This window comes from Trachemys scripta, chromosome 7 (genome assembly GCF_013100865.1).
Source record: "Trachemys scripta elegans isolate TJP31775 chromosome 7, CAS_Tse_1.0, whole genome shotgun sequence".
Classification (NCBI taxonomy): Eukaryota; Metazoa; Chordata; order Testudines; family Emydidae; genus Trachemys; species Trachemys scripta.
Window position 1 is genome coordinate 45,295,287 of NC_048304.1, and position 16,737 is coordinate 45,312,023.

The window sequence follows — 16,737 nt, forward strand, 5'->3', positions numbered from 1 at the left end:
CCCATGGAATGTTTGGTTGGCCTCAAGACAGATAGCCTCAGCAACTAGGGACACAGTGACACAGCCACAAATTTATCTTTTGATTGCATTCTCAGTTGTTAATGCCCATTCTGGACTGGGATCTGCTTTGGAGGGATGTGATTTGCCCAAACTTGTACAGCTGAATAGCTGATCTAAGGGCTTCCTGTAGATTATAAAACCACCATACCAGTGCACTGCTCTCTGCCATCGAGAGCTGTCCATGCTAGAATATTTGTATTAGTAGCATAGACAACCAATGCAGTGATTGTTTCCAACAGTAATAACAGTGTTCTGATTTAGCCAAGTTTTTAAACACTCAAGGACGCAACACCATGGACATAAGAACGGCCATATTGGGTCAGACCAAAGGTCCATCTAGCACAGTATCCTGTCTTCCGACAGTGGCCAATGCCAAGTGCCCCAGAGAGAATGAACAAAACAGGTAATCATCAAGTGATCCACCCCATCACCCATTCCCAACTTCTGGCAAACAGAAGCTAGAGACACCATCACTGCCCATCCTGGCTAATAGCCATCGATGGACCTATCCTTCATTAATTTATCTAGTTCTTTTTTGAACCCTGTTATAGTCTTGGCCTTCACAACATCCTCTGGCAAAGAGTTCCATAGGTTGACTGTGGAACAGATGGATAGCTGGGCCAAACCAGAGCAGTGTGGGCCATGGGAGTACCAGGCAGGCAATGTGAGCGAGCAGAGCTAGGCATCCAGGATTGGGAGGAGCTCCCCTAGTCTGGGAGGGCTGCAGAGTGCTGATCATGAAGGACCCCAGTGAATCCCAGACACTAGATGGGAGTGTTGGAGCCTGTGGCTGGTGAGCTGAGGAACTGGGGGAAGCAGTGAGTTGGATGTACATCAGAGCTGCTGGGATGTGAGTGAGAGCAGTCAGAAGGTTGTCGGGGTATATGTGGACACAAGGGGCATTCAGGGTTCTGTGAGAGAGTTAGACAAAGAAGGGCATTCTGGGGTCTCTATGGGGTGGTGTCACTTTAAGGAAGATGTCCCTCCCCAATTTCCACAGCACATAAGACCCCAACATTCTGGGCCTGATTAGATATTAGTGGATCTTTAAGTGACCCTGCTGGGACAGTGTCTCATGCAGTTTTAAGAGATGTAAGGCATTTATCATCAAGTCTGGCTTTACGTGCCTGTCTGCTCCATGGCAGTTCTTTGTAAAATGTTACAAATAAGAGAACAATAAAAGGTATGGGAGATGAATATTTCAACTCCTCCCCTGCCCTCCATCCCAACATTAGCATGGCACTACTGCCTTTAGTTCTGGATCAAACTCTGCACTCTCTTCAAACTTTCACAGCCATGACGCATCTAGAGTTGAAATGAGACCCAAGTAAATCTAAACACATGGATGCTATTTAAGCTTCAACTAGACTTTTGTGGGACCACGTTAAAAAATGAGACACACATGCACACACAAATCAAGCAGCCGCCTGCTTTGCAGGAAGGGAAATGGTTCCTGAGATTATGATTCACACTGCAGAGCTAAACGTGTTGTTATGAGATAATGGAGCAGCAAAGGAAAAGCAAGAACATTTCAGATGGACAAAGTTACTGATAAACAGCTTACTAAGCACAAAGACAGGACACTAGGATATCTATAGGCTGCATTTGCACTCATTTTCTATAGAACCAAATATTGGCAGGGAACATTTATAGAAACCATAGGAGAGAAGATCCTGCAGCCATACCAAGCTCAGTGCTGTAGAAGGGAAGGTGCTGAAGGCTTGGTGATAGGCTAGATGTTTAAGCCATCAAGTCTATAGGCTATAGAGCAGAGATTAAAAATTTTATTAGAAAATATTTAAAAAAAATAAATGATACATAAAATTTGAAGAGTCAATTATTGGTCATTGGGGGTAACATACAGAGTATAGGGGGATGCTAGTATTTTGGGGTTGGGCAGCACACATAATATATACAGACTGCAATGTCCCCAATGGGGAGGGTAAATGGTGGGCGGGATCAAGATACAGCCAACAAGCAGTGAGGGTCCATCACTCATACAGAAAGTACAGACAGTCATGGGTATAAGTAAGCGGGCTGGGTAATGGGGATAGGGTGACCCTCACATGGTGGGGTCAGTTAGGTTCAGTGGGTTCAGGGCTCAGGGGATAAAGTCCAGCAGGGGGGGGTTACTACTACATACACATGTCCAAGAATATAAAAGCAAGATGCCAGTGCAGACAACGCAGCACATACACGCTCTGTACTTGGCTTGTAAGCGCTTTGGGGCAAGGACTCTCTTTAGTCTGTATCTGTACAGCGCCTGTCACAGGGGGGTCCTGGTCTACATCTGGGGCTCCCAGGCATTACCGCAATACAACTACTAAACAGCAGAAACGTGACTGCCTGTAGGAGGACCAAGTGGGATACACAACCTCCCCAGGGACATCTGTTGCTGTAGGTCTACGGGCTGTATAGGGCCAAGATCCCGAGAAGGGGCGCTGCTGTGGGTCGGGCAGTAAGTACCTAGGGCACATGGGGAGCCAGGTGTGTCGAGGAGACATGCAACCTCCTAGGGCAGAGGTCCTGCTCCAGGCTCCACAGGGTCCCGCTATAAGTGCATCAATAAGGGAGAGAGTAGGCTGGGCGCTGGGGGGCGCGACAGCGCAGGCAGGGCCAGGGGAGATCCGGGGGGCGGGGAAGGGGACGGGGAGGTCCGGCCCGGACGGGTATTGCGGCCCGGTCCGCGCGGTGACAGAAGGTTCCGGCTGGGCGAGCGGCCCCGCCGCCCTTACCGTGGATGCCGGTCTGGTGAGCCATGGCTCCGCTCGGCTCGGCTCGGCTCCGCTCCCGCCCTGGCCGCTGCGTCCCGGGCAGGAAACGGCTCTGGCAGAAGCACCGCCTGCTTCCGGGTTCCGCCGCCTCTGCGGGGCGGGGCCTGGCTGGGCTCCGCGAGGGGCGAGGACCCTGCACAGCCCAGAGACCCGGGGAGCCTTCGGCGTTGCGGGGGCTGCGCCGCTGGCAGGGCCGCTATGGGCGGAGCACCCGGGCTCGCTTAGCCAACTGGGCGTGGGCCCTACGGGGCCCCGGTACACGGGGAACGGCCTCGTGCCAGCTGGGGGGATGGGCTGTGCTGGGCGCTGTACAAACACCTCGTCCCACTCCCAGCCCCTGCCCCGCCTCGTGCTGGGTGTTGCACACACACTTCGTCCCAGCCCCTCCCCCGCACCGTGCTAGGCGCTGCACACGCACCTCGTACCAGCTCTTGCCCTGCCCCATGCTGGGCGCTGCATACGCACCTCGTCCCAGCCCCTCCCTCACACTGTGCTGGGTGCTGCACACACACCTTGTCCCAGCTAGCCCCCTGCATGCTGTGCTAGACGCTGTACACACACCTTGTCCCAGCTAGCCCCCTGCACGCTGTGCTAGGCACTGTACACACACCTGTCCCAGACAGCCCTTGCCCCATGCTGTGCTGGGCGCTGTACACACCTCTTGTCACAGCGTCTGCCCCGTGCTGTGCTGGGCCCTGTACACACACCTTGTCCCAGATAGCCCCTGCCAGATGCTGTGCTGGGCGCTGTAAACACACCTTGTGACACAGCCTCCACCCCACCCTGTGCTAGGCGCTGTATGTACCTTGTCACAGCCCCTTCCCCACACCGTTCCAGGCGCTATAGACACACCTTGTCCCAGCCCCTTCCCCACGCTCTGCTAGGCTCTGCACACACACCTCATCACAGCCCCTCACCTGCAGTGTGCTGGGCGCTGCACACACACCTCATCCCTGCCCCGCCCCATGCTGGGCGCTGCACAAACAACTCGTCACAGCCCCTCCCCCGCATCATGCTGGGTACTCCCTGCTCCAGCCCTTCTCCCACACTGTGCTCAGCACTGTACACACATCTTGCCCAGCCCCTGCCGCATGCTGTGCTGCGCACAGTACACACACCTTGTCCCAGCTAGCCCCCTGCATGCTGTGCTGGGCGCTGTACACACACCTTGTCACACAGCTCCTGCCCCACGCTCTGCTAGGCTCTGTATGCACACTTCGTCATAGCCCCTGCCCCATGCTGTGCTGGGCGCTGCACACACATCTTGTCACAGCTCCTGCCCCACACTGTGCTGGGCGCTGTACACACATCTTGTCACAGCCAGCCCCTGTCCCACGCTCACCCGCGAATAGAGACCAACACTGGAGCTGGCACGTGCCTGGCAGAGCCAGAAATTGATCCGCAGGTTCTCAAGTCCCAGGTGGGTGCCCTACACACTAGGCCATGCTTCTGCTCAGATCCTGCCCCACACCTGCTCAGGTGAAGGGGCACTGGGAGGCTGAAGCCAGGCCCAATAGGCTGTACCCCGGATCAGTGCCCACTGAACTTGGACATCTGCAGCATTGACAGGAGAGCTTCGCTATGGTGGGACCAGTAGAAAAAGTGAACCAACATCCCAGCCTTATTATAGCCCTCAGTAGACCCCACTGGGTGCTGCCTAATAATACGGAAACCTTGACCCACAGGGCCAGTCCCAAAGGTGCCTCTTCAAGTCCAGCCCTCTCTTGGAGAGCAAACAAACTGGCCTCAGAGGCCTCGCCTGAGGATCAGCCGTAGCTGAATTGCTACCCAGGGTGAAAAATGTTTTCAGCGCTGCCCCCTCGGCCAAGCAAAAAGACCCCAACCCCACCATCCAGGCAACCAGCGAGCAAAATAAAGAGGATGGCCAATCAGAGTAAAGGAAAAAGAAAAAGCCCAGCAGCACAGCTGCACTGCACCCCGTGCAAGTCAGTGTCCTGCCTGCTTGCCTCCCTCGTCCCAGCACTGCTTGGGCTGATCTCTTGCTCTAACCACCTGGTGACACATGGAGGCTATCACATCATCACCTGAGCTCCCAGCATTGGTCCCAATGGAACCACGTTTGGGGGCTTCTCCTGGATAGAGAGGAGAGTTACAGCTACACCCTCCTGCCCCAGCATCTGGCCTGAAGTGCCCACTTCCAACCCTGGGTTGGGTAAATCCCCCTCTAAAATAGTCCCTGTAAGTGCCCAGCAGTCTTTGCTAGCGGCAGCACCGTTAAAAGTGTCAGATACCCCATCCCTGAGCCTCCCCTGCCTGGTTTCCAGAGACTCTTCTCCCCATAAAGCTTTTATATGCAGCTGCTATTTTAGATTCTGGGAGGAGTGCTGTTTTCACAAGGCCTTCCCTTGGCATTGCTAGCCACCTGTGACTGCACATCCTGCCAGCTGGGGTTGCTTCAGTGCCAGTTTTACCTACAGGCTCCTACCCTGACTTTCCTGATCCTACCACCACATCCTTGACCTTGACTTCTCCAGATCCACTGGGCGGTTACACAGCTGAGCTGCTCTTCTCCCCTTCTCAGTCCTGCTGTGGACCAGCTCATGACCACTCCTGGCTCTGACCCTCTGGGGTTCTAGCTGCTGCTGCCTCTCAGAGATTGTTCCTTGCTCTTCCCTTTGCAGCCTCTATCTGGATGCTCATTGTAACCCTTCCTGGTCCTGATTGCTGAGTGTCACACTGGGCCCTCTACTGACCAGGTGCCAACCCAGGTGTCTTTCTCCTTCCTTAGATAACTTGTGGCTTGATTAATCTCCTCCAGCACATCACAGGGTTGAAGACACCTACTTATGAGAACTGAGTCAATCCCTCACACCTGTGGCTCCAGGGAACCTAAGCATTTCAATCCTGATGCCTGGCATGCTTACACATCCCCTCCTACCTGACCTCTAGCCTTGCAGCCCCTTCTGCCTCTGCTCCAACTTTTATAGCTGGCTGCCAGAGGGGGCATGGCTTGATGCATCTGTCACGCCTTCCTCTGCCAGGCAATCAGTGCCCTCCCTGCCTTTAACTCCTCCCATCAGAGACTTGGTATGAACTGAGCAAAGGTGGGAGCAGGAGCCGGATCTCTGAGCCCCAAGGTGGGGAAAGCACCTCTGAAGTACTGGCATGCAGAGGAAGATTGGCTAGGCTCAGGGGAAAGGAAGAAGCATGACAGGGTGCTATGGGGATACTGGGGAGCATTGCTAGCTTTGGGAGGGAAATTGATTAAGTTGTGGGGCAGACTGGCAGATGTCTGTGCATGTTCCATACACATTTCATCCTGAAGTGGAGGTTGTGGAGAAAGAGCAGCAGCAGAGGGGGAACAGGGGCACAGGAGGAGAAGGAGGGCAGAGTAGCAGCAGGAGGTGTTGACTCAAGCTTCTCCCCCAAGTGGGTGACCTAAGGGCAGTGATGGAGAGTTGGGATGGAATTGAGAGGAGCTGGTGGATTTTGATAGGGAGAGGGGTCCAGTAGGACACTCCCTTTAACATTTATGCATATTGCATGCAGATTTAATCTGTATTGTAGCCACATTTTTCAGGCTTTTTGCCTTACCAACATGGATAGATCTGTCTTTGGCCTAGATAAGGAGATGAAGAGTCTGAGGAGAGACCCTAACTAAGATTCCTAAGTAGAGGAGGCTGGAAACAGAGGGCAAAAGAGATAGTGTATGAGGGAGGCAGAGAAGGGCAGTTGAGTAATCCTGCCAGGGCAATATGGTGTCAAGAGAAGTTGTAGGAAGACATAGGACAAGGAGAACACTGGAAAAAAAGGGGACATAAGAACAGCCATACTGGGTCAGACCAATGATCCAGGTAAACTCCCAGCTTCTGGAAATCAGAGGCTAGGGGCACACAGAACATAGGCTTGCATCCCTGACCATCTTTGGCTAATAGCCATTGATGGACTTATCCTCCATGAACTTATCTAGTTCTTTTTTGAATCCTGTTATAATCTTGGCCTTCACAGCATCCGCTGGCAATGAGTTCCACAGGTTGACTGTACATTTTGTGAACCAGTACTTCCTTTTGTTTGTTTTAAACCTGCTGCCTGTTAATTTCATTGGGTGAGCCCTGGTTCTTGTGTTATGTGAAGGAGTAAATAACTCTTCCTTGTTCACTTTGTTCACATGAGTCATGATTTTATAGACCTCTATCATATCCCACCTTAGTCATCTCTTTTCCAACATGAGAAGTCCCAGTCTTTTTAATCTCTCTTCATATGGAAGCTGTTCCATACCCCTAATCATTTTTTTTTGCCCCTTTCTGTACCCTTTTCCAATTCTAACGTATCTTTTTTGAGATGGGGTGACCAGAACTGCATAATATGGGTGTACGAAGGAGACTCTCTCTTCCCTAAAACGTAGAAAGGCCAAATCTTAGAGCACAACATGCAGTTTGCCGCTTCTCTCCCACTCCCTTCATCTTCACCTCCAGAAAAACCCACTGCAGGCAGAGCAGGTTCTTTGCTCTCCCTGAATGAACAGCATAAAGATGCTCAAATCAGCTAGCACCACCTACTGGCAGTGACACCAGCTTTGCTCCTTAAGGAACAGGTTGGAAGTCACAAGACAGATTACTCTCTTCCATGGAAGAATGTGAGGGAAGGGACATGGGAAAGAAGAGGAACTTCACAGAGGCCTTGTCTGTATTAGAAAACTTCCACTAGTGGAACCAAATGGATTTGAAATAGATTCAGTTAAACTGCTGAAACCGCAATGTAGATGCACTTAAACCATTTTAAGCCCTTGCCCTTATACCAGTTTAGCTTAATTCAGTAAATTACCAAATTAATACTTAGAGAGACAAGGTGGGTGAGGTAATACCTTTTATTGGACCAACTTTGGTTGGTGAGAAACACAAGCTTTCCAGCTTACACAGCGATTCTGACCTCATCAACAGTCCAATAAAAGATATTATCTCACCATCTTGTCTCTCTAATATCCTTGGATTAACACAGCAACACTTACACTGCATACAAATTAATACTTACACAGGTGACAAAAACAAAGGAACAGGGATTATCTTTTTATTGTGTGCCTGTATAGCGCCTAGCTCTCTGGCGCTCATTGGGTATCTGTACACTGCCTCACTACCATAATCAAACAAGCATCCTTCTCTGCTGCATTACCACCAACACCTGGAAGAAGTCAAACAGAAAGAATTTGTATAATCCAATGTGCTTTTCACCATTTGTTTTCTGCTCTTGACTCAACTTGGACAGTGAAAAGAGTTTCCCTTTTTGCCAATAGACACTTTCACTTCCTGGTCCTACCAGAGTGGTTACCTTGGGGTTGTGAGAGGAAATGTCAAGCTAAACAAGAGCATGGTTTACTTCCAAATAGGAAAATGTTTGCAAGAGCTGATGTCAGCATTTAGCTCAAACCCTACATCTGGATGCAAAATTATCCGACATGTCTCTTTAATTGAATCTTTTTATTTTGGTGGGCTTTCATGCACCTCTAGGAACAATACAAATATAAACTGCAAGCCTCTGTGTTTCATCATTCTCGCCCCAGCCCTCACAAGTTTCACTTCTGCTTTTAGGTTTCATCAAAATAATTATTTTTAGTACATGTATCACAGCAACACCCAGAGCAGCCTTTGCTCTCCCCCAATCTTGGACTGGTCTGGTCCCAGTCCCGTTCTCTGGTGTAGCCCAATCATTTATATTGGCTTCTTGGAGATGTCCTTTCGGGGGCAAAGAGACATTAGTAAACACACAAAAGGGGAGAGAAAGGAACAGCAGGGATAGAAAATCCAGTTCTGTCTTTGATGTCGACATTCCATTGCAATCTCACTGCTGAAAAGTTTGGGCCCAGCACACAGTCTTATTAGCCACCGCAAGACCTGGCAAACTGGTACCAGCATCTGGCTGTTGGAATCATTGCATTGAGCTGCCTTTCTGGTCACAAGCTTACATCGGTGCTGCAAAATACACCTCTAACCTGATATAACGTGACCCAATATAATACGAATTCGGATATAACACAGTAAAGCAGTGAGGGGGCGGGGCTGTGCACTCCGGCGGATCAAAGCAAGTTCGATATAACGCAGTTTCACCTATAACGCGGTAAGATTTTTTAGCTCCCAAGGACAGCGTTATATCGGGGTAGAGGTGTATACAGTCTTGGCTGACTAAGACAAACTTGGATTAGGTAGAAGGAAAAAGGAGAGGGGTAGGAAAGAGAAGAAATAAGGTATGAAGGAAAGGGACATATGGGGGAGACAAAGTCTCATGTCTAAGGTGGCAGTTGGGATTTAGTCAGAGCCAGTGGAGGTGATAATGTCATCTGAGTCCCTCTGTCTGGCCTGCTCTGCTCAGGACAGCTCCCAGGATTAGGACAAAGAAGGCACAATGGCAGGGGCGGGCTCCAGGCACCAGTGCACCAAGCGCATGCCTGGGGCGGCAAGCCGCAGGGGGCAGCCTGCCGGTCGCCGTGAGGGAGGCAGTCACGCTGCCTTCGGCGGCATGCCTGCGGGAGGTCCGCTGGTCCCGCAGTTTCAGCGGCAATTCAGTGGTGGGTACGCTGAAAGCGCGGGACTGTCGGACCTCCCGCGGGCATGCCGCCGAGTCTGCGTTACCAGCGGACCTCCTGCAGGCATGCCACCGAAAGCTGCCTGACTGCCATGCTTGGGGTGGCAAAATACATAGAGTCGCCCCTGCACAATGGTGTTATGCTGGATCCCGGGGTCCCCTGTGTGAAGCTCGCTCCTTCTCTTGTCTCTCAGTCACTCAGCACTGCAGTAGCCAGATTTCCCCCAAAAGTCCTTTTTGGGGACCCCAAATGGGAGTGATGGATGGAATAGCTCAGCCCCTCATTGCTTTGTTCACCAATTAGGCCTAATTTCTGACACAGCAATTTTGGTTTATTGATTTCCGGTCTTACACTGTTCTTGTTTACCAGGCATGATCTTAACATGGCTTGAATTATATCCGTTGGCCTTTGGTTTGGATTAATTCAGTCCTTCTGTCTCTTTTTTAGCACTTTTTCCCATCTACATTTGTTATTATAGGCTATTGTGATCTCGTATGAACGTTCACATACTTTTTACAGATGAGCTCACAATTAGGGTACTTTGGAGGCCCAGGACGAGTGTGATCATCTAGGCTGTGCCTTCACTCGGAAAAAGGGGTATTTTTAACCAATGTCACAATCCTAGTGAAGACAAGGCAGTTGTAATTTTAAGTTGCACGGTGTTGTGGCAAACTCTCGGCAATACAGCTTCTGTCCAAGTGAAGACAATGCCAAACTCCTTGTTTTCAGCTGTTTCTTCTTGAAGCCTGGAAAAGCAACAAGAGGCAAGGGGTAATATCCTAGTGGAACTGAAGTCAATGGCAAAACTCCCATTGACTTTATGGGGGCCAGGACTCCACCCCAGGAGATGGAGATGTATTGGGCTTGAAAGAGGAACTACTGAGTGAAGTTCTATGGCCAGGATTGCACAGGAAATCATGCGTGGGGACATGTCTACACTAGCCTTCACAAGTGGGATAAGTATCTCACATTAATCAGCACTCAATAAACTCTAGGTAAAAATAGGCTAGTGATGAAGACAAGGCCAAGGAGGAAGACAAGCCAGTGCCACATCATCAGCCAGTTTTCCATAGGCCATTATTGAGTGCTCTGGGGGCCACAGGTGGGGACTGCTGGTCTAGTAGGTAATGAAAATGCACAACCCCAAATGTGTATTAACTGCCCCATTTTCCATGGTGGGAATCATAACAAATGCTCTTGGGAAACACGGGCATTCAACAACTGAGGGAGGCATCTATGTCAGATCTGGTGACAATGCTTAGCACTTAGATAACTTTACAGACATGACTTAATCCTCACAACCCTCCAGTCCCGTGAGGTAGGATGGTAAATATTATCTCCATGGGGGCGGCACAGACAGGACAATGCAACAGATTCAGAGCCGGAACGGAATCCTGCAATGCAGCAGGATTGGGCACTAAGAGATCCAGGCCTGGAAATCTGGCTGGAACCCACACAGCCACGAGTTAACGAGAAACCGATATGTTCTCTGGGCTGGGGAAGGAAAGACTGTAGACGTGGGGTGGAAAGCTTTGTGTAGGAGACCAGAGAAGAGCAAGCAGTGTGGGAGTGAAAGAAATTGCTCAGGGCTTTGGGGAGATCCAGTAGTTTTGGAGGGTCAGAGGCCTATTTAATTTTAATTTGCCCTTTTATTAAATGACTTTACCCAAGGCCATAGACGTAGTCAGTGTCAGAGCTAGCGCTAGCCTCAGGAGTTGCTGACTCACAGTCCTGTGATCAGACCACTGTCCTTTTCTAACCTATGCCAAGGACCTCTTTCGTTCTGGTTTTGTCCTTCAGTGGTTGCTCAAGTTTGTACGGTGCCTTAAATGTGTGACTTTGACATCATCTTTACTAGCCATCAGGAAAACAGCTGTCCTACTGTTCCCTGCAGTGTCAAGTATCACCAGGACCAAGGAAGTCTGCTCAATGATTAGAGCACTGGACTAGGACTCAAGAGATTCAGGTTTGATTCCTGGGTGGGCAAGTCACTTCCTTTCTCGCTGGACCTCAGTTCCCCAGCTGCATAATGGAGATAACAACACTCCCCTTTTGTTAAATTTGTGTTAGGGTATGTCTACACTACAAAATTAGGTCGAATTTATAGAAGCCAGTTTTATAGAAATCGGTTGTATACAGCCGATTGTGTGTGTCCCCACATAAAATGCTCTAAGTGCATTAAGTCGGCGGACCGCATCCACAGTACCGAGGCTAGCGTCGACTTCCAGAGCATTACACTGTGGGTAGCTATCCCACAGTTCCCGCAGTTGCCGCCGCCCATTGGAATTCTGGGTTGAGATCCCAATGCCTGAATGATGCAAAACAGTGTCGCGGGGGGTTCTGGGTACATGTCGTCAGGCACCTCCCCCTCCGTCAGGGCAACGGCAGACAATCGATTCGCACCTTTTTACCTGGGTTACCTGTGCAGACAACATACCACGCCAAGCATGGAGCCCGCTCAGCTCAGCTCAGCTCAGCTCACTGTCACCATATGTCCTCTGGGTGCCGGCAGACGTGGTACTGCATTGCTACACAGCAACAGCTAATTGCCTTTTGGCAGTAGATGGTGCAGTATGACTAGTAGCCTTCATCGGCGATCTGGGTGCTGGCAGACGTGGGGCTGGCAGACGTAGGGCTGCATGGCACACAGCAGCAGCCCCTTGCCTTTTGGTAGAAGATGGTATATTACGATTGGTATCCGTCGTCATCGTACTGCAGTGGCTGTCAATCATGGGCACCTGGGCAGACATGCTCAATCCTATCGAACTGTCTCGACGATGATGGCTATCAGTCGTAGTATGCTATTTTCTGCCAAGCGCCCAGTATTTTCTGAGAAGCACCCAGAAGATGCTGAGGGCTATCAGTCATGCTGCACCGTCGTCTGCCAGCTTAAGATGTAAAAAATAGATTTGTTCTGTATTCATTTGCTTCCCCCTCCCTCCGTGAAATCAACGGCCTGCTAAACCCAGGGTTTTTAATTCAATCTTTGGGGGGGGGAGGCCATTCTGTGTGACAGTTGTTTGTGTTTCTCCCTGATGCACAGCCACCTTTGTTGATTTTAATTCCCTGTACCTGTATGCCATGTCGTCACTCGCCCCTCCCTCCCTCCCTCCCTCCGTCCGTCAGATACTAGTTTCGCGCCTTTTTTCAGACCAGACGCCATAGCAGTGGGATCATGGAGCCCGCTCAGATCACCGCGGCAATTATGAGCACTATGAACACCACGCGCATTGTCCTGGAGTATATGCAGAGCCAGGACATGCCAAAGCAAAACCAGGACCAGCCGAGGAGGCGATTGCAGCGCGGCGACGAGAGTGATGAGGAAATTGACATGGACATAGACCTCTCACAAGGCACAGGCCCCAGCAATGTGCAAATCATGGTGTTACTGGGGCAGGTTCATGCCGTGGAACGCCGATTCTGGGCCCGGGAAACAAGACAGACTGGTGGGACCACATCGTGCTGCAGGTGAGGGACGATTCCCAATGGCTGCGAAACTTTCGCATGTGTAAGGGCACTTTCATGGAACTTTGTGACTTGCTTTCCCCTGCCCTGAATCACCAGAATACCAGGATGAGAGCAGCCCTCACAGTTGAGAAGCAAGTGGCGATAGCCCTGTGGAAGCTTGCAACGCCAGACAGCTACCGGTCAGTCGGGAATCAATTTGGAGTGGGCAAACTACTGTGGGGGCTGCTGTGATCCAAGTTGCCAGGGCAATGAAAGACCTGGTGATATCAAGGGTAGTGACTCTGGGAAACGTGCAGGCCATAGTGGATGGCTTTGCTGCAATGGGATTCCCAAACTGTGGTGTGGCGATAAACGGAACCCATATCCCTATCTTGGCACCGGAGCACCAAGCCACCGAGTACATAAACCGCAAGGGGTACTTTTCAATGCTGCTGCAAGCCCTGGTGGATCACAAGGGACGTTTCACCAACATCAACGTGGGATGGCCGGGAAAGGTACACGATGCTCGCATCTTCAGGCACTCTGGTCTGTTTCGAAAGCTGGAGGAAGGGACTTTCTTCCCGGACCAGAAAATAACTGTTGGGGATGTTGAAATGCCTATCGTGATCCTTGGGGACCCAGCCTACCCCTTAATGCCATGGCTCATGAAGCCGTACACAGGCAGCCTGGACAGTAGTCAGGACTTGTTCAACTACAGGCTGAGCAAGTGCCGAATGGTGGTGGAATGTGCATTTGGATGTTTAAAAGCTCGCTGGCGCAGCTTACTGACTCGCTCAGACCTCAACGAAAAGAATATCCCCATTGTTATTGCTGCTTGCTGTGTGCTCCACAATATCTGTGAGAGAAAGGGGGAGACATTTATGGCGGGGTGGGAGGTTGAGGCAAATCACCTGGCCGCTGATTACGCGCAGCCAGACACCAGGGCGGTTAGAAGAGCACAGCAGGGCGCGGTGTGCATCAGAGAAGCTTTGAAAACGAGTTTTGTGACTGGCCAGGCTACGGTGTGAAACTTCTGTTTGTTTCTCCTTGATGAACCCTCCGCCCCCCCACACCCGGTTCACTCTACTTCCCTGTAAACCAACCACCCCACCCTCCCCTCCCCCCTTCGAGCACCGCTTGCAGAGGCAATAAAGTCATTGTTACTTCACATTAATGCATTCTTTATTAATTCATCACACAACTAGGGGGATAATTGCCAAGGTAGCCCGGGATGGGTGGGGGAGGAGGGAAGGAAAAGGACACACTGCAGTTTAAAACTTTAACTGTTATTGAAGGCCAGCCTTCTGATGCTCAGGCAATCATCTGTGGTGGAGTGACTGGGTGGCCGGAGGCCCCCCCACCGTGTTCTTGGGCATCTGGGTGAGGAGGCTGTGGAACTTGGGGAGGAGGGCTGTTGGTTACACAGGGGCTGTAGCGGCGGTCTCTGCTCCTGCTGCCTTTTCTGCAGCTCAACCATACGCTGGAGCATATCAGTTTGATGCTCCAGCAGCCGGAACATCGACTCTTGCCTTCTGTCTGCAAGCTGACGCCACCTATCATCTTCAGCCCGCCACTTGCTCTGTTCATCCCGCGATTCAGCCCGCCACCTCTCCTCTCATTCATACTGTGCTTTTCTGTAGTCTGACATTAACTACCTCCACGCATTCTGCTGTGCTCTTTCAGCGTGGGAGGACATCTGGAGCTCCGGGAACATATCATCCCGAGTCCACCGTTTTCTCCTTCTAATCTTCACTAGCGTCTGTGAAGGAGAAACATTTGCAGCTGGTGGAGGAGAAGGGAGAGGTGGTTAAAAAAAGACACATTTTAGAGAACAATGGGTACACTCTTTCACGTTAAATTTTGCTGTTCACATTACACAGCACATGTGCTTTCGTTACAAGGTCGCATTTTTCCTCTTATATTGAGGGCCTGCCGGTTTGGTGTGAGAGATCACTCATGCAGTGCCAGGCAACAGATTTCGGCTTGCAGGCAGCCATGGTAAGCCACAGTCTTTTGGCTTTTTTAACCTTCTTAACATGTGGGAATGGTTTCAAACAGTAACGCCCTCATTTCCCATACCAAGCACCCATTGGGTTGGCCATTTAAAATGGGTTTGCAATGTAAAAGGAGGGTTTCCGGGTTAACATGCAGCACAAACCCAACTAACCCCTCTCCCCCCGACACCCAATTATCGGGGATGATCACTTCACCCCTCCCCCCACCGCGTGGCTAACAGCGGGGAACATTTCTGTTCAGCAGAGCAGGAAGGGGCACCTCTGAATGTCCCCTTAATAAAATCGCTCCATTTCAACCAGTGACCGTGAATGATATCACTCTCCTGAGGATAACAAAGAGCGATAAGGAATGGATGGTGTCTGCATGCCAGCAAACACCAGGACCATTCGCTGCCATGCTTTGTTATGCAATGATTCCAGACTACGTGCTACTGGCCTGGCGTGGTAAAGTATCCTACCATGGCGGACGGGATAAGGCAGCCCTCCTCAGAAACCTTTTGCAAAGGCTTTGGGAGTACATGAAGGAGAACTTTCTGGAGATGTCCCTGGAGGATTTCCGCTCCATCCCCATACATGTTAACAGATTTTTCCAGTAGCTGTACTGGCCGCGATTGCCAGGGCAAATTAATCATTAATCATTAAACACGCTTGCTTTTAAACCATGTGTAATATTTACAAAGGTACACTCACCAGAGGTCCCCTGTGTGCCCTCAGGGTCTGGGAGCACGCCTTGGGTGAGTTCGGGGGTTAGTGGCTCCAGGTCCAGGGTGATAAACATATCCTGGCTGTTGGGGAAACCGGTTTCTCCGCTTCCTTGCTGCTGTGAGCCATCTACATTATCTTCATCATCATCTTCCTCGTACCCCGAACCCACTTCCCTGTGTGTTTCTCCAGTGAAGGAGTCATAGCACACGGTGGAGGTAGTGGTGGCTGCACCCCCTAGCATGGCATGCAGCTCTGCGTAGAAGCGGCATCTTTGCGGCTCTGCCCCGGACCTTCTGTTTGCCTCTCTGGCTTTGTGGTAGGCTTGCCTTAGCTCCTTAATTTTCATGCAGCACTGCTGTGCGTCCCTGTTATAGCCTCTGTCCTTCATGGCTTTGGAGACCTTTTATAATGTTTTGCCATTTCGTTTACTGCTACGGAGTTCAGCTAGCACTGATTCATCTCCCCAAATGGCGAGCAGATCCCGTACCTCCTGTTCGGTCCATGCTGGAGCTCTTTTGCGATCCTGGGACTCCATCACAGTTACCTGTGCTGATGAGCTCTGCATGGTCACCTGTGCTCTCAACGCTGGGCAAACAGGAAATGAAATTCAAACGTTCATGGGGCTTTTCCTGTCTGCCTGGTCAGTGCATCTGAGTTGAAAGTGCTGTCCAGAGTGGTCACAATGAAGCACTGTGGGATAGCTCCCGGAGGCCAATAACGTCGAATTCCATCCACACTACCGCAATTCTGACCCGCTAAGTCCGATTTTATCACTAATCCCCTCGTCGGAGGTGGAGTAAAGAAACCGGTTTAAAGGGCCCTTTAAATCGAAAGAAAGGGCTTCGTCGTGTGAACTTGTCCAGGCTTAATTCGATTTAACACTGCTAAAGTCGACCTAAACTCGTAGTGTAGACCAGGCCTTAGTCTCTACGGTGCCACAAGGACTCCTTGTTTTTGCTGATACAGACTAACATGGCTAGCACTGAAACAGTCCCCCTGTCTGTCCTGTTTAGATTGTAAACCCTTTGGGGTAGGGACTGCCCCTCCCCATGTTTGTTCAGAGGGGGGAGGGATAGCTCAATGGTTTGAGCATTGGCCTGCTAAACCCAGGGTTGTGAGTTCAATCCTTGAGGGGGCCATTTAGGGAACTGGGGTAAAAATCTCTCTGGGGATTGGTCCTACTTTGAGCAGGGGGTTG

At 50.8% G+C, this 16,737-nt stretch overlaps 1 protein-coding gene across 2 annotated transcripts in view; it reads right to left on the minus strand.

Annotated features, from left to right (window-relative positions):
• TWF2 (twinfilin actin binding protein 2) overlaps positions 1–2,937 on the minus strand; it is a 73,703-nt gene extending 70,766 nt beyond the window's left edge. For both annotated transcript variants that reach the window (XM_034777455.1, XM_034777454.1), the window contains exon 1: positions 2,796–2,937. In XM_034777455.1, the coding sequence (XP_034633346.1) occupies positions 2,796–2,820 (25 nt within the window). In that variant the 5' untranslated portion in view covers positions 2,821–2,937. The remainder of the gene's footprint in view (positions 1–2,795) is intronic.
• Positions 2,938–16,737: the final 13,800 nt, after the last annotated feature.